Raw genomic sequence first — 23,245 nt, 5'->3', positions numbered from 1 at the left:
TACCAAGTTATGCCAATTCTGCCTCCTAATCTTTTTTTTTTTTTTTTTTTTTTTTTGAGACAGACTCTTTCTCTGTTGCCCAGGCTGGAGTGCACTGGCATGATCTTCGTTCACTGCAACCTCCGCCTGCCCAGTTCAAGCAATTCTCATGCCTCAGCCTCCCAAATAGCTGGGATTACAGGGACGCGCCAACAGGCCCGGCTAATTTTTGTATTTTCAGTAGAGACGGGGTTTCTCCATGTTGGTCAGGCTGGTCTCAAACTCCTGACCTCAGGTGATCCATCCGCTGTGGACTCCCAAAGTGCTGGGATTACAGGAATGAACCACTGTGCCCAGCCTAAATATTTCTAAAATCCACCTGTTCCTAGATGACTATAGCAGTTTCCTGATTGGTAGAGTCTGAACACTTCCCCTTAACTCTGATTCATTTTCCAAAATGCAGCCTAAGTAACCTTTCTAAGTGGAAATCCATTTATAAATGGATTTATAAATACTCCCCTGTGAGTAGAATATCTCATGGCCTTCCTATTTTCTTGCAATAAAGTACAAATTTCCTAAAATGGCTTAAGAAGAGGCTTCAGAATTTGCTCTCCTCTTGCTCTCTGGCCTTATGTTTTAAAATGTTGTTTTAGCCCTTCACTCTCTAATCTGCTACTGATTATATGTATACTGAATTTTATCACTAATCTTCCCTATCCGGGAAGCCTCTCCTTCATATTTTCATCTCTTTGTATCTCTGTAATTTTATATAATTTATCTTTATCCTCTAGTTCACTAGTTCTCTCTTCAGATTTGTCCAATTATACATTATATTTAACCTATTGACTTTTTAATCTCATTTATCATATTTTTATTTATAAAAGTCTATTTGATTATTTTTCTGAATTTTCTCTCACTTTCATGGTATTTTGTTCCTAATTTTAAACTTTCGATGTAATCTTTTATTTCTTTAATAATATGTGACATATTTATTTTGCAATTTATACTGAGTAATTTCAGTGTTCAGAGTCTATGTGCATCTGTTTCTCCTATTTGGGGTTTCTTCACATATTATGTGTTATTTCCTTTTGTGATTTTTTGCTTTTATTGTGAGCTTTTAGTTATAAAACTTTATGTCAGGTTTTCCCTTAGGGCTCAGATGGCTAGCACATTCTTTCAGAGAAAATTTTCAGTTCTATCTCTGGGTCAGTTTAAAAGGTTATTGATTTGATGTTGTGTTGACTTCGTGAGCAGCGTGGTGGCGAGTGTGGATACCGACTCTCAGGGCTAATATCTGGCCACTCCTTCCAGAGTTAAAGTCGAAAGAGATAAGTTTTCTGTGTACCTAGATTTCAGGTCACCCTTTTATTCAAAGTCTTATATGAAGGTCTGCAACTTCCTACCTTACATAGGCCCTAGGCATTGTCCCCAGTATCTAAGTGACTAACAAATCGAAGATCTAAGTAATTAGGTTTGCATCTCCAGATTAACATTTCTGCTACATTTTTAGCCTTTGGGGAGTTTCCTTACTTTCTTGGTGACTCAAGGATGCACTTAAAAAAACATTTAAAATATATTATGCACAATTTTAGAAGATTTATAGAAGTAAGGGTTTTCCAGGGTATCCTGTTGTTTACTAGAAACGGGACACCCTACTTATCTCTGGTCAGCTCCTCTTTTGCACTCCGTGTTTATCTGTCGTGAACAGCCTCCATTCTCTGAAAGTGCTGGGTTCTCCACAACCTCTAGAACCCTGCACATTCTGATTCCTCGGAATCATCCCTTCTGCTCATCATTTGAGTCTCAGCTTAAATATTCTTTTATATCCTATCCTGAATTTCCTATGTCAAAGCTTTATTAGACTATATTTTAGGTTCTTGTTTACTGGACTGTCTCCTTTCCTACCATGTCAGCTCTCTGAGGAAATTTTTATCCTTGACACTCAGCAATGCCTAGCACATAGTAGGCACTCAATAGATAAGTGAATGAAGACTTCAAATCCCTTTATATGGCAGCCAAGATAACCTCATCATTTTCCATATTAACAACACCCTAAAATACCAGAAAATGTAGCATCATCCATGTTATAACTTTTTATTTTGAAATAATTTAAACTCCAAATAAATTGAAAAAAAATAGTACAAAGTTTCTGTGTACCATTCACCTAGCACATCATCCTTTCTAAATGCTCAGTGAACTTAAAGTAAAAGAAATCCACAGAAAGTAGGAAAAAAAATAAAAGGGGGAGTGATAAGCATGAATAGATATTGAGGCTGAAGTGGAGATAACAAAAGGGTTATGTGGGTTTTCACATCCACGTTGGAAGAGACAATGACGTATTCTCCTTGAACAGGGCTAGGAATTAGAACCGAGACCTTTGCATGAACTGCTATTCTCATAGAGTTATGCTTCACTGAAAGGATGAACTAGAAGAAATCAACCAAAAGGAAAGAGAGATGAGAGAGAAGCATCTTTCATCTCGGCCTGGTTTCTAATGGGGAAGTGGGGGGGGGGGGGGTGTGGAAATATTGGTGAATAACTTTCTCACTTGGAAATTCTTTACTACAGGCCATGCTAATGCTAATCTAGAGTTTAAATTTGTATGCTGTATAGCTTGAGTACCTTCACTGCAATAATAATCATAATAATAATAAATAAAACATTTGGCCTGGAGATACCATGGATGCCTGGAAATGAAGGTGAAACTGGCCCAGAGGAACCAACACTCAACCAAGGTGGCACGAAACTCCAATAGATGAAGCCATCCTAGGCTGGGTGCAGTGGCTCATGCCTGTAATCTCAGCACTTTGGGAGGCCGAGGTGGGCGGATCATGAGGTCAGGAGATCAAGAGCATCCTGGCTAACACCGTGAAACCCCATCTCTACTACAAATACAAAAAATTAGCCAGGCATGGTGGCGGGCATCTGTAGTCCCAGCTACTCAAGAGGCTGAGGCAGGAGAATGGTGTGAACCTAGGAGGCGGGCCTTGCAGTGAGCCGAGATCGCCCCACTGCACTCCAGCCTGGACAACAGAGTGAGACTCCATCTAAAAAAAAAAAAAAAAAAAAAAAAGCCACCCTTCAGATGAGTTCATAATTCAGCCTCTAATTCAAAATCTACTGTAGTCTATCTTCAGCTAAGTGAGAAGAGACAATAAGCCCTTAAGAACTTTCAAAATTTGAATTTTTATATAGGGATAATAAAATAAATATATAGGAACGAATTGTATATGAGAAAAAAATACCATAAGATATATGTAAGGCAGATATGATGAGGAATAAATAAAACTTCTGGAAGTGGAAAGTGTGGTTATTGACTTAAAAATTCAGAGGATGGATTAAAGAGCAGACTTGACACAGTTGAAAAGAAAATCAATCAACTGGAATTTAGAACTGAGAAAATTACTTCCCATCCCATTTGGGTGCTTCTTAGGGGTGTGTGATGGAGGAGAAAGCTTGTTCAGTTTTCATATACAAGAAGATTGAGAGCTGAGGAATATGAAAGTGAGGTTGAAACACAAAGCACAGAATAAGAAGGTCCATCAACAACAATTATGGGTTCCAAAAGGAGAGAAAGGAGAGGCAAAGTTTAGAGAGAGAAAGATTGATAATTTTCTAAAATGGCTTAAAATATGAAGTCATATAATGAAAAAACACATGCAGTGTAGAACACAATAAGTGGATAGAACTATGGAAGATGAATAGACAGAAAAAAATACTAATAGATAGATGGAAGCAGCTAAGCCATTTCAGATGGCATCTGAGAATCCTGCCAACCTTCTTTTGTCCAGAAATAAGAAGGAATATGCAGCTGTCTTCCTGGAAACTGAAACCAGCTGACTACTTTAGGTAATAAGTGAACAAGCTGAGGCTTTCTAGATGGAAGAGTTTCCTTTTTCTTCACTGAGCAGGCTCAAGTTATAACCCCCAACTGTTAGTAATCAGGTTGCCTTCCAGTCACGGTTTAGATTTACCTTTCATAGACGATCACCAGTTACCCTTCCCAAGGGCAATGAGTGCTAGATATTGTGCCAAACATAGAAATGACCCTCTCAACCCTTAGAAAATAGGTTTTATCCCTCATTTCCATATTACCTAGTATGATCTATAGACCATTGTTTATGAATGATGACAAAGTCCAAGTTAAGCTTGAACTGCAAACTCTAATGATTACTTTCTGTCACTCTTAGTCACTAGCAACAGTGGCATTTATTATGAGTGTGTGGATGAGTGTGCATATTTTACCATAGCGATAGAAATGCTTTGGGGCAAGTTTTGAAAATACAAAAAAAAGTGCAATTTGTTTTCTAGAACGTCTGCCAGACACTGTGGTGCTCCGTGAAAGGCTTTTGTCGTTCTAAGCTGGATGCTGCTGCAGATGGAACTCAATGTGGTGAGAAGAAGGTGATGTGTCAGGCCATGGAATGAGGTGGGAGGGCGGTGGGCAGAGTTCTTGGGAGGAGCTGAGGAGAAGGCCCTAGAGGGCAGCTCTCTCTGAAGGAAGAGCAGTAGATGGAGGTCATACAGTCAGACCAGCCAGGGGAGAGCACCCTACATCCACCACTCCTGGTGAACCTGCATTGGGAGCAGGTAGTTAAGGAGGGAGGGCTGAGGTTCAGTTTCATGCTTCACTTGCAAAACATCTGTTTCATCTTTCCCTGATGAACTTCTATGGAGTTTATAGTCAACATTTCCTAAGCTTATTATCAGCCTTCCTTTTGACTTTTTTTCTCACATATTGAAGATTGAAAAGGATAAGCCAGCAGCTTCTTCTTCCCAAAAATGCAGGATTTAGGCCACTTATCATCTTCTTTCTCATCATCTGACATGACTGCATTTCTTGAAGTTCTGCTGCTTTACTAAGCAGGCAAGTCAGACACCACAGAACTCAGAGAGGTTTGATATCCTCTCAACTGGGTTTCTTGTGGACCTAGAGCTTATGTGTTTAGTGGGCATCTTTATGCAAGTTGAGTGTGGCAGGACCCCTCACTGAGATTATTGAACCCGGATAAAATGCACAGTGGCCAAAATAAACAAGGGGACAAAAAGGATATCAGGCCATAAAACACGTCCAAATCCTCCAGGAAATGTGGTTATTCATGACAACCACATAGCATTTCTCTTTGTTTTCATTTTTATATATTCACTCTCCTAAACCGATAGTTGTGGAAGGATTGCCTTGAAGAGGGAAGAGAGTGGATGTTTTCTTAGTTGCTTGGAAGGGGAAAGCTGCAAACAATGAGTAGAGTTAAAGGAAAGCAGAATTTTTTTCTTGATATGATGAAGAGCTTCCTAACAACTAGTGTGTTTTGGCAGTGAAATTGACTTTTTGCAGAGGATGAGTTCTCTGTTGCAGTCATTAAGTACCCAGAGAGCTATAAAGAAATGCTATTCACTTTGCCAGTCTGTGAACTATTGTAGTTTGCAACAAGATAAGGATCATGCACCAGAAAGTAAATCAACTATGTTACTAAGCAACTATGTTACTAAGCATATTAAGCTGACATGCTTTTCATAACAAGACTTTCTCAATGAAAGAAGTAGTATGTTGATTTACAATCTCCGGTGCAATCTGCCATCCACACTGTGTGGCACCTCTGTGATTAGGCAATGTAAAGTTTCCTTTCCATTCCTGAAACTCTGATTCTAAAACCCAAGACTCTTGGCAGAAACTTGTATGGGTCCCTCCTTGTTTGACATCTGATGTGTGACTGTAGAAAGCTGGCTTGCTTGCAGGAATTGGGTTTAGACTTCTAGGGCTCTTGGCTCAACTTGCTATGGTAACCTTGCTGACACGGCCATCTTCTGTCTCTTCCCTTTTCAGTGGTGTATGGCAGGCAAGTGCATCACCGTGGGGAAGAAACCAGAGAGCATCCCTGGAGGCTGGGGCCGCTGGTCACCCTGGTCCCACTGTTCCAGGACCTGTGGGGCTGGAGTCCAGAGTGCAGAGAGGCTCTGCAACAACCCTGAGTGAGTTCAGATAAATATATTCCCCTTCCCTCCACATGTGCTGGGGATTGGGGGTGGGGGCAGTCTTGAATGGCATGACCTCAGTGACCCCAAGCCTCCTCCGGGGAAATTAAATGGGTTCCCCAGGACAAAAAGGAACAAGAAGATCCACAGAGAGTGGGAAAATAAGTGGTTCTGTTTTGTGTTGTTTCATTTTGGCTTGGCACTGGATTCTTATAAAAACTTGGATAAGTAAGCTGATTTTATCATTTGGGGAAATAAAGCAAATTTATTTTAAATGTGCAATCGATGTGAAAGCCTCTAGGAGATTATGCAATTAAATCTTTTGAAATAACTCCATTTTATCAGTAGAGATTAGTGAAACCCAATTTTGCTGATAAGATTATAGCTTGTTTTCAATGATAATGAATATACAATGTTATGAGAATATTTATTTCCTTAAGCAACTAGTAAAATAGATACATTTTTGAGGACAATTATTTTTAATATTTTTAGATAAGGATTTTTTATAAGCCCTAAAGTTCCATAGTAGCCTGTTAAGGATTCTGTAAATGTCATTTTACAAGTGACTTTCAATTGTTTAAGCAAATTGCTTAATTTTTCATATATTCTATTTGTATCATAATATTATATATGAGGTAAATTTAAACTTCCTTGTTTTCCAAATACACATTACATTCTTAATGTCATTATTTTCTGATATACTGTCTCCCAAGTAATTTCTTGAAAGTGTATATGTGATACCTCCTTTAAGTGGAAATTACATTGTTTCTTTTACCTAGATTTACATTTATCTACTTTGAAGAGTAGGAGTCACATTTTTTAAAAGGCAAGCAATAAAAGTGATTTTATCCCTCAGTATCTCAGTTCCAAAGATTATTTATCCTTTTCGTTAATAACTGTATTACCTAGATGTATGGTATTTATATATAAGTACATGTATATATGTATATATATGCATGTATACATTACATATATACATATATACACTATATATGTTATATATTTTTTCTAAGGGTTAATAAGTTAGTATGTGTAAGGAATTTAACACAGTATCTACTACAAAATAAGGTGTCAATAAACAGTTATTATGATATCTTTATCATTTACCACATTTATAAACATGCATTTGGAAATTCTTCACAAAATTATTTCAAAATTTCACCCTTTGATGAAAGTTGTTTTCATTTAAATATCGGATTTCTGTGACTTCCAAAATTTAAAACCAAGAGTTTCTCACAGAGTACTTTATTTTTAGAGAAAATTGTCATTTAACAGTTTGTTTCCATGTGATCCAGAAATGTGATTTCCATTTTCATTTGAGAGATCAGAAAAGAAAGGCAATTTGCTCTGAGACTTATTGTCAATGCTGTATATTCAGACACCACCAGTGTTTAACCTTCTTGGGAGGCTGGTCAGTGACCTGTGGCTACCAGAGAAGGGAACTCCTAGTTGAGGAAGTGAAGGATGAATCTCTAACCTGGCTTCAGGAGAAAGTAGTTCTAATTCTCACCTCCAAGGCCACAGTTTGTCATAGAGTCTCTTTGGGTGAGTGGACATGCCTGTTCTTCATTGCCGGTTTGCTTAAATTCATTGCTAACACTGCCAGTGGCACCACATCATAGATTCGGGTCTGTGATTCAAGTCACAAATTCAGGCCACTGCATGAGCCAGCTGATCTTGGGACTGCATCTTTGCCGTAGGTCAACTGTCTAGTGAGAACCCAGCAGAGCTTGGCTCATAAGAGGCTGTCAGTGATATTGATTGGATGGAAATGAATTGGAGAGATACCAGGTCATAGAGTGTGACTCCATCATCACAAACAGCCTAACCTTAAATAGCAAGGACAATTCTTGGTACCTCCTACAGGGAGTCAACAAATGAGGAGCCTACTGTGAGCTGCCTTGGTCAAAGCTCTTTCATGAGTGAGGAACACAAGCTTACTCAGGCCACATTGAGGGAGGGGAGGTATAGAAAATCTCATGGGCATTCAAGGAGAACAAAGTACTACAGAACCAACAAGAATTACAGCTGCAACCAGTACTTGACTAGACTGCCAGGATTTGAGTTCTCTGTCTCTCAGGATTTCGTGGTCAGGCAGTGTAACACAGTGGATAAGAGCTCAGGCTTTGGATCAAGGAAGATGATGATTCAAATCTTGGCTCTGCCACTACCACCTGTATCCTTCATGGAGTTGTTCTGGCTTTCTGTGTCTCTGGGATATGATTTCATCTGGACTGCTCACTCGACATGCCTTCTGCCTTTGCACTGAGAAGCACTTTCCAGCCATCCTTTAAGACCATTCTCCAGGACAAGCCCTTCCATAAATCCTTCCCAACTAGCCTCATTTCCATGGCTTTCCCCCTTTGCAAAACTTTCATTGTACTTTCAGTCTGGGATACATAACTCCTGTCTTAAATTTTCTCTCATTTCTTATATAGGTTATTTTTTTCTCTTCAACTAAATTGTAAACTTCTAGGAAGCATAGAACATGGGTTGACCTTCGTTTGCACTCTCTTCTCCCTGAACGCAGTATTGAGCATGTGGTAGTATATAAATACTGATTGATTATTATTCACAATAACCAAAAAAGTGCTATCAGTTATTGAGCTCTCATTCTGTGTTAGCTACTCTACTGAATCTGTGTGTGCATTGTCTCATGCAGTACTCACGACTTGTGAGATAAAAACTATTATGCTCATTTTACAAATGAAAAAAAAAACAAAAACTGAGGCTCAGAGAAATAAGGTAACTTGTTCAGATCCACCTAACAAAAAGATAATGCCAAATTAAAACTCCAGACTATTAGCACTCCTACAACAGGAGGCACACTCCCCGATTCAGATACTGCCCCAAGATGGAGGCCAGAAGCCATGCCCGGGAACCTTCTCAAAGGATAGTTTCCTCACCTCTCTGAGAGCTGTAAACCCCTCTCCCATTATGAGTGATCCATTGATCCTGACAGTAAGGCTGTTATGCCCTCAAGTGTAACACAAAGGAAAGAAAAATCAAAGAGTGATTTTTCTAAAATAAGATTAACTTATTCACCCATTGAATATCTATTAAGAGCATTCTACGCCCTAAGTACTATTAGGCACCACAGAGGACACAGAGCTTCGATTGTGCCATCAAAGAACTATCTTTGGGAATGATAGGTTCAGGACGTGCAGGCAACTGGCACACACAGTGTCGCTGAAGAGGAGAAAAAAAATTACTTCTGGTGGAAATCCAGGAAGGATTCATGAGGGAGGTAGCATTTATTTGGTTCTTCAAGCATGAGCAGTATGTATATATGTGGAGACTTTAAGGGAGGAAAAAATCTATCCAAAGGCCCAGAAAAGAAATAGCAAATAAGGCAGGTGGCACCACTGGAGCAGTGTAACATGAAGCAGAGTGGGGGAAGTAGATTGTTAAGGTGAGTTAAGGCAGGATTGTGAGGGCTTTGAATGCCAAGCTCAGGAGGCTGATGTGACCATTAGATGCCATTAGAAATTTTAAAACAGAAGCTAAAATAATTAAGGTCATCTGAAAATTTAACCTGATAATTGCTTGTACTGTGGGTTTAATTTTAAAAGTAGAGATAGAAATGGAGATAAGAATTTTAAAAGTAGAGATAGGAATGAAGATAAAAATTGGACTGGTTTGATTATTGTAAAGTTGAATTGTATGAAACAAATGTAAGTAGACAGCTGATGACCAGGCAACTTATTGACTGTGGGATCCAAGGAAGGCACAGATGGATGATTCTGAAATCTGACCACTTTTAATTCATCAAATATGAATCAGAGAAGGAGCATACTTGGAAGGAAAATGTATCCTTTTTGGCATAGATTTCAGCTGGAGGATATATAGGTGGAAGTAATATATAAACTATTTCAAAATAAGCTACTATACATTAGGACTGAAATGTTGGCAGGCAAGGAAAAAATGTGTAAAATTTGAAGCATTTATTTAAAAGGTAAGTTTTGAGAGCATAGAGAGACATCGTTTGTCAAGGCCAGATACCACAGGAATTTTAAAGGAAAATGTTGGCATTTAAGCAAACTAAAAGAATAGCTTGTCTGTTTCATTTGTAGGCCGAAGTTTGGAGGAAAATATTGCACTGGAGAAAGAAAACGCTATCGCTTGTGCAACGTCCACCCCTGTCGCTCAGAGGCACCAACATTTCGGCAGATGCAGTGCAGTGAATTTGACACTGTTCCCTACAAGAATGAACTCTACCACTGGTTTCCCATTTTTAACCCAGGTAAGGAGCTGTAATGGTGTATCTCAGATCTAGGGAACAGCCATTCTCAAAGCATTTGTCTGTCAGTCAAGGTTTCTGTGATCCATACCAAGTTTAACAAAGAAAATTGTACCCCAGGAATTTTGTAATTTAGAAGATGGAAACACCTGGTTAAGTTGATCAGTAAATGTTGAAGGCTGAATACATTCAACTCTGTCTGAGCTTTGTGGGAGATAAAATAAGTTTATAAAACATGGTGACTCACTTCAAAACAGCTGAGGTGCAAGTGAGCCATTAATAGGGCATGTAGGAATTCAGTAACTAATTGCTTGTTGATGGACACAAGGAACTGACTGTGATTTTGTGAGAAATTCAGAAGAGAAGGTCATTATGGGTTTGAAGTAATTGCAACAAAAAGGCTTCCACTGAAGCAGCTGATGATTCTGAAGACTACTCATGCTTTCATGAGCAGTCTTTCCACCAGAAGAAAGAAAAGGGAAGGCATTCAAAATAGAGTCATTCCGAGTGGGAGTGGAATAACAGGCAGAAAGGCAAGAAAATAGGAATGAAAGAACAAAAGCCAGCTCTGGGCCAGAAATCAACATTTTTATACGTACAGGAGTATGAGAAGGGTAAAAAGTAAAATCAAACATCTGAATGTTGCGCAAGAGGGATGGGGACATAATGGAGTTGGAGAATGGAACAGCGGCCTTGGCAAAACTTCCAGACACATTGTCTTCTTAAAATGAGGAAGAATCAGTGACCGTTAGCTAGAGATCAACATCTAAAAACATATTCGTGTTGTTTGTTGTTATCTGAGTAAGAAATGAAACAGAAAAGATTTTTCTGTGTTAAAGAAATTTAAGGCAAGGTAGTAAAAAATAGCTAATCAAATTGTTCATGAGTTTTGAGTTCCAGAAAATCCAGGGTGATAGGACACAAGAAAAATCATATATTTGAGAATCATGTATTTGGGCTGTTAGACTTATGCAATAGCTTTTGAAAGAAAGGTTCTGCAGTGCTTTGCTCAGCTCAGGTATCCAAAATACCCTGATGGCTCTCAGTTGTCAAGGGCAACGATTGCTCCTTGCCCCCAATTGTTTGGTGTCATTTATGCTCTAGAGGGGAAAACCACTCGCTTATTGGTGCAATTTAGTTTCCTGAGTCAGGCATTTGAATACAAGAAAACTCATGCATATACCCAGGTGTACTCCAAAATTACCAAGTGATGCAAGGCACATCCAGTCCATGCTATCTATATGTATATCCTGCACATTCTCAATTTGTTAAAACTATTTGGGTCAGTGGTCCTGTAGACTCTGAATGAGCAGCCTGTCAGAGCTAAGATAGCATAGCTGCTCCAGTGGTATCACATGTGCTTAGTATGGGATCCCCCTCCCAGATACACAGTTGGATTTGTGTGTATCTAACTCTGATGGCTCAAGTAGCTGGACTTGGAATAAAAAGATTTGATTCAGCTTTGCTTTTCATTTGTTTGCAAGCATTCATCATGTGCCTACTTTTTGACTAGCAAACCAATAGGTACTAAAGAAGTGAGAGTTACACAAGTTGACATCAATCCCACTCACTTTGGAGTGATTGATTTGCTTCTCTAACTCAGATGAAGTTTGCCACCCTCTGACCTTATTTCCTACCCAGTCTATCAGCATTCATCCTCTATCCCGGTAGTTTCTTTACAGATTCCTATGCTATTATTTGGTCGTTAGCAGACAATGACTTATCCCTCAGTGAACAGTGATACTTCCCACAACACTTTATATATTTTTTTCCTAATTTTATCTCCACAAGAAAACCCTTCAAGGAAAGCTATTTTTGACCCAATTTTTAGAGATGAGGTAATAGGTTCAGAGGACCTATGTAACTTGCCCAAACTCAGACTATGAGATAGAACCAAGAGTTAGCCCAGGCCTGACTCTGCAGCCTGGTCGTTAAGCACAAAAACACACAGGGACTGGGTTAAGTTCATTTCCTTAGGACCGATGCACTGAATTTTGAATTTTCCCTAAGGCAATGTTCATGTCTTTAAAACCTTCGATTATTTCATAAGCCAGGAGCTCTGGTGGAAAACCCAACAACCCTTTTTATTATGATTAAGGCTCAGTTTATTAAACCTATATATCTTGCCCTTGAAAACCAGTATTTTCTAAACATTTAAACATTGATGACTACTTATTATATTGCTTAAATAATTAAAGTTGTGATTCTAAGTTTACTTCTTAAGCATCTTAACCAAAAGACAGAACTTAAAACTACACAGTAAATAGAAAACTCTTTTTTCTATTTCTATTTCTAGGGTACTGCACTTACCCTAATCTAATACATCAATACAGCCAGGCATAGTGGTGCATGCCTGTAAACCTAACTAGTCAGGAGGGTGAGGCGGGAGGATCGCTTCAGCACAGAAGTTTGAGGCTGTAATGACCTATGATTGCACCACCTCACTCCAGCCTGGGTGACAAAGTAAGACCCTGCCTCTACAGAAAAATTTTAAAAATAAAAAATAAAATTAAAATAAAACATCAATGACAAGGGTTTAATTCATTTTAAAAAATTATTTCTGCTTTTGTTTTTATACCTTTCTATGGTTACTATAGAATATATTCACTTTAATGCCTTCTTATATTTCACTAATACATATTTCCGTGTATTGTGGGGATTACAGTAAGATTACCATATTAGAAAGTACAAGAATGCCATTTTAGACTAGCCAAAGAGTTCAGACACTTGGTAATTACTTGACTTATTTTGGGCTGTGATACAGTCACAAGTTTTCATTTTTGTTTTTTCCCCCAAGCCGATTTGATTTTAGTCCTTAAGCTTCCTTTTTAAGTTAAACATAACTTCTTGCATCAATAAAACATTTTAAGTTATGCCTTTTGCTTTGAGGTTTAGTATTTCTTGGGCTCTGTTGAGGAGCGGCAGGGGTGCACAGCACTTCCCTTCATGTGCACACCGCCTTCCCATTTTGGCCTTCCCTTACCCAGCACAAGTTCAAAGGTAAAATGATTAAGAATTGCAAGACAGAGACAACAGCATTCAACCAAGTGTGAGGTCCTGGGTAAAAGCACAGGTCTTATGCCCATGAAGCCCTGCCTGTGAATGGATTTTAGAAACTGGATTCTTTAAAATGATGAAACTCACATTCCAGTCTATTCACAAAACATGAAATGCATCAAAACTTTTCCTTACCTAAGAAATATTTTCATTCTTTTTAGCAAGTTAGAGCTTTCATTTCTATCATTTATTAAGATCATTATCCAAAAATGTTGAGTCACCCTGTTTCTGCAAAATTGAAAATGCGAACTTTGATTCGGTAAGCTCATCTCTTTTCCTAAGTTCCCTTTGAGAGGATTAATCAGACAATGTGAGGGTGAGAGTTCACTAGTAAATTAGTTTTAGAGCTTTCACTTAGCTGAATTATAAATGGACTTGAAAGCTCTCGAAAGCTAGAGGGCAAAAAATCACATGACCCTACAAAAGGCTGCATCAGGGCAGGGGAATAAATGTGAGACAAGGAAAGTACTCAACTCTATAGAGATGATGAACTCAACAAGGTTGATGTCTGGCACAGAGAATCTCTGATACCAGTGATGACTCCCAAGAATTAAGACCATCCGTTAACACTCTTGCCTCCTCCTGTAGATCCCTGTGTCACAGGACAACTTAATGATATAATGAGAGCCCTTCCAGAGCACCATGAAAGACAAAGGCCAGAGAAGGAGGGGACAGAGAAGGAGGACCTCAGGCTCAGCCTTATAAAAGTCTTCAATAGCACTGAACTTTCCATTTAGGATGATTGCTTTCAAACACAGCGTTCTCCCTGGCCTGAGGCACACCTATAGGTCATGGTGGTGGGAGCTCTGGGAGAGTCACAGCAGAGGATCTGTGTGCTGTCGTTGTTGTTATTACAAATGTTATTTCCTAGATAATTTCTAAGACTCCATAAACCACTATACTTATAGTCAACACACACGTGTGTTTCTCGTGGACAGTGTACTTCAGTTAACCTGTCTAGCCTTAAAGCATGTACTAGTCCTGTGTTGTGGAAACAGGGTGGAGGGAAGTTTTGAAATTAGGGCCTCTCTTTATGGAGATGTGTCATAAATATCACTGGGGAAAGAAGACTTTTCCAGTTTTCCTGTGTGAGGGCCAAGACTTATTATTTTTAAAAGGAATAGATGTGTCTTATAAAAATGCAAGTGCACATAATAGAATGAAACAAAAATGAATTATTATTATCCCACTGCATTGAATGTATTCCTCCAAGATAACCATGCTAACAGCAGGTTTTCATTTGCGCACAGATAGAACCACAATTTGCCAATTCTGCATCTTGATTCACTGAGTAGATCATGGCATCGTGGTTTACTGGTTTACTTCATTCCTTTTAGTGGCTGCATAGCAGTCCATTATGTAAATGCAACTTAGTGAATCTGTCCATTTCTCTCTGAATAAACATTCCATTGCGGCAATGAACATGCTGTGGTCCCAACTCTTCCCAGCAGCCTTGAAACAGATGATTCCTTAGAAAAGCTCCAGAGTTATTCAGGGCTGCTTTATATTTTTGCTTTATGTATTCCAAATACAAAATCCCAAATCCAATTCTAAAGTTGAAACCAAAGTCTTAATGAAGTAATCCTTGGATTCAGCACCTGGATTGATGTTCTCATCGTTAGGAGAATAGACTTGTTCCCAGGTTGCTCCCTTTAGTACTACTATTCCAGTTTGCCCAGTAACAGAGCTAACCATGCTGCCAGAAATGGAGCTGCACAATAATCCCAAGTCATGCTTTGTCCCAGAGTCTCGACACTTTTCCACTGGCTCTTTATCCAATTATCTCTTCAACTCATTTTGACTTTATCTTGTCAGACAACTTATCCACTGCACCTTATGTGAAATCAATTGCTTTTCTTTATTTACATATTGGCTTTTATCTTTCTTTTTTTTAATTTTTTTAAATTATTATACTTTAAGTTCTAGGGTACATGTGCACAACGTGCAGGTTTGTTACATATGTATACATGTGCCCTATCTTTCTCTTTTAAGCTTTGTTGTTTGTTTGTTTGTTTTTGGATTCAGGGAGCACATGTGCTTGTTTGTTACCTGGGTATTACATGCATAATGGTAGGGGTTGGGGTTCTAGTGTACCTAGCACCCAAATATTGAACACTGTACGCAATATGTAATTTTGAAACCCTCACCCTCCTTCCACCCTCCTTGCTTTTGGAGTCCCCAGAGTCTATCTCCATCTTTATGTCTATGTATGTCCGATGTTTAGCTCTCACTTAAAAGTGAGAACATGTGATATCTAATTTTCTGCTTCTGAGCTAGTTCACTTATCTCTTTTAAGCTCTGAATAGATGTTTTTGGCCTCAGTCTCAAGTTTGTTCAGTGTTTCAGCATTTGGAGCTTTTGCTCAGGGTTACATGTGTGTGAATTTTGCACTTTCATTTCCTGGCCACGTGGATCACTGCACCCTCAAGCAGACACAGCTATCACTGTGCATCCGGTCTTGGCATTTGGTGCCCAGCCCAGTGAGGTGGGCCCATGACGAATAGCCTTATGGCTGGTACTATTGAGCCCTCCGCTGATCACACAAAGTAGCAACTAACAGCCCTGCCCATAATAAACACATCCAGAAGAGACCCCAAAATCCCTGCCAAAGAAGACATTGTTGTGTTTTTCACTTAAAGAAAAGCATTCATTACATTCATAAGAAAATTATTTGAATTCTTCTTATCATATACGTGTATTCACTATTAAAATGTTTAAGGCAATCTGTGATTTAAATGTGATCTATCTTTCTGGTTATTCTGTGTACATACATGTGGGTATGTATTTTATTAAGTAAATATTCCTGTGCTGTAGATCACCCTGTCTTCATTCACAATGGAGTAGAAAACTGAACCTTAGAATGAAATCAGTGTAGGACCCAAGCTGATGGGATGGAGCACTATGAGAAGCAGGTCGGCTTCAGTTTGAACAACAACAAAAAAATGTTTCCACATGGTTGTCAATCTAAGCACCTCTTAGACTGGAGGAGGACATTTGTTGGGGCAGGTTTATGCTGGTGGTGATGGAGGTTGTGGTAGTAATGAGCTGGCCCTATGGGAGGGGATGCCTGTCCCCTGGAGGTCTACTTACTTTGCTGCAAGAAACAAGCAGGCATCCCGCTTGCCTGGAGTCCTTCATGGCTGGTTGCAATAACTTATTTTCTAAGCTAACCCCAGATGCTCAGTGCCTTATTTTATCAGCACAATTCAATGTTGAATAGAAAGGAGTCATCGTTTACAGCAAAGAATAGAGTGTTTTAAAGCAATCTTTTAATTTAATTCATTATAAAACTTGTTTTCAAAAAGGAAAAATAATCCTTGGATTCAGCACCTGGATGTGTGAAATGTGTCTTGAGGCACATTTCAGGATGTATCTCAAGCAGGTAAAAAGATAGGATCGTCAGAGTAAATGGCACTTGGGGGTTATAAGTACAGAGGAATCCTGGGGAGGATGCTGAGCTAAAAGCTAACTTTGAAGGATTTGCCTTCTTTTTTCCCTTCAGCACATCCTTGTGAGCTCTACTGCCGACCCATAGATGGCCAGTTTTCTGAGAAAATGCTGGATGCTGTCATTGATGGTACCCCTTGCTTTGAAGGCGGCAACAGCAGAAATGTCTGTATTAATGGCATATGTAAGGTATTGGGTATGTTTCATTAATCTACAACTTTATAAAATCATGACTTTTACTAATTTGGGAAGTCAGATGTTCTAAGTTTGTGCTTTCACGGCATTTACACCTCATCTGTTTTTTATATATAGTTCATGAAATGAAAAGACAAGACTTCTCAGTGTTGATCAAAGTCACAGTTTTGGATTGAATGTTTTTTTCCTTCTGCCATCATCTTCATTTCTTGATTGGTTGATGTGCACTATGATATTATTTTAAACATTGAGCATGAAAAAGAAGAATTGTCAGGAAAGCCCAGCCCAGATTATTTCAGTGGCATTAAATTTGAGAAAAACTGAAATTAATAATAGCTTCTATGGTACTTTCCATAATGCATTTTCACATTTAGCTCTCCATTGACTATCAACATGAGCTTCTCAGAGAGATGGCATGACAGTGGTTACAAAACAGGTTTCTGATTTCTATGTAATTTTTCCACACTCACTTCATTAATCAAGTTGATATAAATTATTTAGACCTGATGTGTTGGTGCTTTTAAGTGTGTAACCATTAAAGAATTCCTTCTTGTTGCTTGCATTTTATTTTGCAAGGAACTGAGGAGCAGGACTTGTGATCCAACCCCCAGGCATAAATCTCAGTTTAGAGAGAATGTGTTTTTATTCGGTTAAAGGAAGATGTTTTGATCAGTTAGTAAATCATAATGGTTTAGCACTGGGGTTTTAGAATATGAACTCAGTACCATCATTTACTAGTTGTATGATCCTATACATCTTTCTAAGACTCAGTTTTCTGTCACAGAACTGGAATTTTTTATGTATCTGCCTAGTTGGGGTTGTCAAAAGATTAAATAAGGTCTGTTAACCTAAATAACAGAGAGAGGCTCTCTAAAACAAAATAAAGCTTATTTGGGAATAGTGCATTGCAATGGGAATATGTATACCACAGTTAACTATGTGCATATTTAGGAAGGTAAAGGAAGAGAGGGGTTTTTAAAAGAAAATGAAAATTTTTAAAGGAAAAAACGTTGAAGAGAATTGCAGAATTGTTTTTAAATAATTATAATTTCCTGCAGAGATCAATAACAAGGGTGACACCAATCCGAGGTTGCTCAGGAAGTTGCTGGGCAGATGTCATTGCAAAAGTATTTTTTGTGTAAGGTTGTAATAGCCTTTGCGCAAGGTTTTGGTTTTTGCAGAGCCTTTTTCATCATCAGGCATACAGGGTGAGAACTAATTCTTCCTAGCCTTCCCTGGCCATATTTATCAGGTTTTTTCTTAACATTAGTTGCTCCATTTTGATTCTGACAACTTTCACAGGTAATATATGTTGAGCCCTTAACAGAGGCCCTGGTGTAAGATAAACTCTTAGAAAATAGATCTGTAAACTCAACAAATTTTATTTGTTTTTTTAAAATATTTATAATATTTTTTTCCACTGGACAAAATTATTCCCTGTGACAAGCTCTTGCCCCTAAATATTCAGCACTCTGAGAAGGTTCGTATTTCTCTATACAGTTCCTTTTTCATTTATTTTGTTCAAGGCCCCTGTTTTCCATCACAGGCTAAAGATGCTATTTCTATAAATGCAAAGTTATTTAGATCTAAAAGATAATTTCAGCATCACATTTACTCCTCAGTGACTAAAGTCCTTAGCCCTAGCTGCATATAATAATCACCTGGGGAGATTTTAAAACATCAGTGCCCAGACCCCACATCCCAGAGATCCTGAATTAACAGGTTTGAAATAGAGCCCAGACATCAGTAATTTCTAAAAGCTCTCCAGGCGATTCTAATAAGTAGCCAGGATTGAGAACCATTACAAGTTGGATGTCTTTCTTGAGGCCAATCAAATGAACCCCATAGAATAAGCTAGATTTTATCAGCCTGCCTTCCTCTTTCTGGGTGCCAGTTAAGACCTTTTAGAAGCTATACTTGCCCGCTTTCTGTCTGTACCACATTGATTTGAGTTTTTAAGCTGAAAAAAATGGTGTCAAATCAAATATACTTAATAGCCTAAATACTTTATCTTCAAGGATCCAGGTTGTAGGTAGTTCCAGGCCCCTTATTTGCTAGTTTTATTGTTACCCTCCTTATTCATTTACTAGTTTTTTCAAAGGGGATTGAGCATGTATTGACATAAAAACATACGCTTTCAGGAAAACAATGCAGTGTTTGTCTAATCTACATTCTTTGTGAATATGAAAATTTGGTTGCTTATATTCATGTCTGTTTTGAAATTACACTATTTGCCAATATTTTGGTATGTTAGAGTTGCAGATTATATTGTCAAGGAAATTATCAAGCCCTGATCAGAACTGAATTTGTTCTGGGAGGTAACTATCTGTGCCCTTCCCCTTAGTTTTTCTTTAGTAAGCTTGTTTATCAAAGATACAGATTTAAACTTTGACTTTTCAGGACACCTTCCATTTTAAATTACCAGGATGACAGAATAAGCTTTTAAAAATGAGCAAATGCCCTACTCACCTCCACCCACTTCCAGCTCTGAGCTCTCACTCTCATACCCACTATCTGAGGCCGGCTCGCTAACCTTCCAGCTCTCTCCCCTCTTTCTCCTGGTAACCAGTTGCTTGACTTCAGCTCCTGGACTCCTCCCTCTTCACACAGTCAGCATAACATTGGCTGAATTTCCTTCTAAAATAGACCAGATGTTCTGGTCTATCCATCAGCTGCTCCCTAACTTTCTCTTAGCCTTCCCCCAATCTCTTACCCCAGTTCTGGATAAGGTTCTGGATCAACCCCATTACACCCCTTTTTTGATCTTACCGTTAGCCTACTATGCACTCCCTAAAATAAAAATTCAACATTATACATGTGTGTCCTTACAAAGTCAATGTTTTCAATCCACCTAAGCTTTTATCCTTATTTGACAGTCTTCCCACTGTCCTGAGTTAGCTTCCTCACTGATTTCTCTCAAAAACTGATTTGAACCTTCTTTCATCTCCAAGGCCATTTTGGCCATCTCAGTGATACACTAAACATCCCTAAATCAATTGCTCTGAGCCAGATCTACATTCAGAATACCAGGTCCTATCTCCTGACCCTTAAAAGCCCAACAGTTACTTCAATCTTAACATTTCTAAATTAAAATTATACCTAATTCTTACCCCAACCTGTTCTTCTATAGTACTTCTTTTTGGAATGATACTAAAACCATCTATGTTTACTGATATCTAGGCCAGAAATCAGTAAGTCATTCTTGAGTCCTTCTCAACCTCCTCTCATAGTTAACTACTCGCTATACCACCACACCACTACCACCACCACCACCACCATCATCACCATCACCCCCACATCACCACCACCACCACCACCACTGCTGCCATCACCACCACCATATTGCCACCACCATTATCACCCAACCATCACTACTACATCACCACCACCACCACTACCACCACCATCATATCACCACATCACCACCACCACCACTACCACATAACCACCACTACCACATAACCACCACCACCACTACCTCCACCACCACCACCATCACCCCACCATCACCACCACTTCATCACTGCCACCATTACCACATCACCACCACCACCACCACCACTACCACATCACCACCACCACCACAACCATCATCACCACCACCATCAAATCACCACATCACCACCACAACCACCATCATCAAATCACCACCACCACTACCATCACATCACCACTACTATCACCACTACCATCAAATCAGCACCATTACCACATCACCACCATCATCACATCACCACCACCACTACATCACCACCACCACCATCAGCCACTATCACTCAACCATCACCGCCACCACATCATCACCACCACCACAACCACCATCATCAAATCACCACCACTACCATATCACCACTACCATCACCACCACCATCAAATCAGCACCATTACCACATCACCACCACCACTATCATCAAATCACTGCCACCATCAAGTCAACACCACTACCACATCACCACCACTGCCACCATCAGTCACTATCACCCAACCATCACCACCACCATGTCATCACCACCACCACTACCACTACCATCAAATTACCACTACCACTACCACTACCACATCCCCACTACTAACACTATCTCCACCACCCCCACAATCATCACTCCACCATCACTACCACCATCATCCCACCATAACCACCACCACATCATCACTACCACCATTACCACATCACCACCACCACCATCAAATCACCACCACCACTACGATCACCACCATCAAATCAAACCACCATCACCATACCACATTTACGACATTACTAGTCTGATGCCAATATTTATTTTGTTTTATGATTATGGTATACTATTACTTATTCATCTATTTCACACATTTATTCTAATTCTTAGTGCATCAGCTTACTGGTTGTCGATGGTCGATTGCTTTCATTTAGTATTTCATTTCAATGATAGAGCATTTGATGCATTATATTCATTTACTTTGGATTATTTTATTTTGAATTTATTTGTGTTTGGTTTTTCCAGCCTTATTACATTGAGTATTTATTCAGTCTATTTACATACATTTATTAGAGGGAATTTACTTAATGTATTATTAATTGTTGATATTTTACATGATTGTTTGAAAATGACATACCATTTTATTGTGTCATTTTATTACTACTATTATTTTACTTGGCTTTATTTATTAATTCATTTTACCATTTTACAATTATTACGACATTACTATTTATATTACTAATTACTTTTCATTTTTATATTTATGGAATTACTTACTTTATTTTTGTTATGACATTACTATTTTATTTATTATTTATTTACTTGACAATTACTTACTTTATTATTTATATTACTTTACTAATATTTATTATTTTCACTATTTTACATTTTTATTACATTACTATTTCATTTTACTACCATTTATATATTTATAATTACTTACTATTTATTATTTTACATTTTCACACATGCATTTATTTACATTTCATTTATTATATATAATATTACTTAATATTTTATTACATTTATATTTTTTATTATTTATTTTATTTATTTATTTAGTTGACATGATGATGCATATTTATTTATTTATATTAATTATGCATATTTATTTATGACATGATGATATGACATTGATGATGACATATTATGACATTTGACATTATTTATTTATGATAGTTTTACATTTATTTATGCATGACAGGATGACATGACAGAAAGAGATGATGATATGGACATGATGATGCATGGACACCACCACCACCACCATCACTACCGCCATCCTGCCCCCCACCATTATTATCCATCACCACCACCACTACAACATCATCACTATTTTCACCACCTTCAACATCATTACCACCACCACCATCACTATTCGCGCCACCACTGTAACTGATAAGATGGGAAACGAAAATGATTTTTTTCACAAACACACTACCTGTTGGGGTGACTGCCTGGCACATTCAGAGTCACATCAGCAAAGGGCCATGCTGAAGTCATTTCCCACATTAGGTAGCAGCAGCAGAGCCACCTCTGATTCTGCTGAAGGCAGAAAGACCATACTGTTGTGGGCTTTCTGTGTTGCCAGAGCGTGTTATGAAGAAGACTGAGGTTTGTTTCTTTTCCTCTGAGAGCCCCTTATGGTTTTTTTTTTTTTTTTTTTCATTTTGAGACGGAGTCTCGCTCTGTCGCCCAGGCTGGAGTGCAGTGGCCGGATCTCAGCTCACTGCAAGCTCCGCCTCCCCAGTTCACGCCACTCTCCTGCCTCAGTCTCCCGAGTAGCTGGGACTACAGGCGCCCACCACCTCGCCCGGCTAGCTTTTTGTATTTTTTAGTAGAGACGGGGTTTCACCGTGTTAGCCAGGATGGTCTCGATCTCCTGACCTCGTGATCCGCCCGTCTCGGCCTCCCAAAGTGCTGGGATTACAGCCTTGAGCCACCGCGCCTGGCCCAGCCCCTTATGTTTTATATGCAACAAGGAAGACTGGTTCATGTCTTCCTAGATCTTCTGTTGTATACTTAATTCAATTTTTACTGTACTGCATGCAGCTCACAGGAAAATTAAATTGGGTGAGTCTCTGCAAGAACCCATTTAATATGCTGTGGGACAGAATATTGGGGACATGGGTGTGTCTCCTTCCCCCAACCCTGTTGTCTCAGTTATGCAGGCAAATATTAGTTTAGAAATGTAACTACCCATTCAAGAAGAAAGACTTGAGCTTCAGATATTTGCTTTTCTGACTTTCTTTCCTTTATTCTTCACATTTTTATATCTATTTCCCTGTTGATAGAGATTAAAGAAAATACTTTAAAATTAATATTCCTCAGAGTCAATCTCCCTAGCAATCATTCCAAATCAGTGAAGGAATGAAGGCCACTGGGAATATGGTTGTAA

The 23,245-nt window shown here is 38.7% G+C and overlaps 1 protein-coding gene across 1 annotated transcript in view; it reads left to right on the top strand.

Moving 5' to 3' along the window:
- ADAMTS12 (ADAM metallopeptidase with thrombospondin type 1 motif 12) overlaps window positions 1–23,245 on the top strand; it is a 389,831-nt gene that overhangs the window by 264,611 nt on the left and 101,975 nt on the right. The window contains exons 10-13 of the mRNA XM_003899561.4: window positions 4,291–4,383; window positions 5,804–5,949; window positions 10,026–10,195; window positions 16,752–16,885. Of these exons, the coding sequence (XP_003899610.4) occupies window positions 4,291–4,383; window positions 5,804–5,949; window positions 10,026–10,195; window positions 16,752–16,885 (543 nt within the window). The remainder of the gene's footprint in view (window positions 1–4,290; window positions 4,384–5,803; window positions 5,950–10,025; window positions 10,196–16,751; window positions 16,886–23,245) is intronic.

Source organism: Papio anubis, chromosome 5 (assembly GCF_008728515.1).
Source record: "Papio anubis isolate 15944 chromosome 5, Panubis1.0, whole genome shotgun sequence".
Classification (NCBI taxonomy): Eukaryota; Metazoa; Chordata; class Mammalia; order Primates; family Cercopithecidae; genus Papio; species Papio anubis.
Note: the sequence above shows the minus strand (reverse complement) of the source record. Positions and strands in the feature narration are given on the sequence as shown.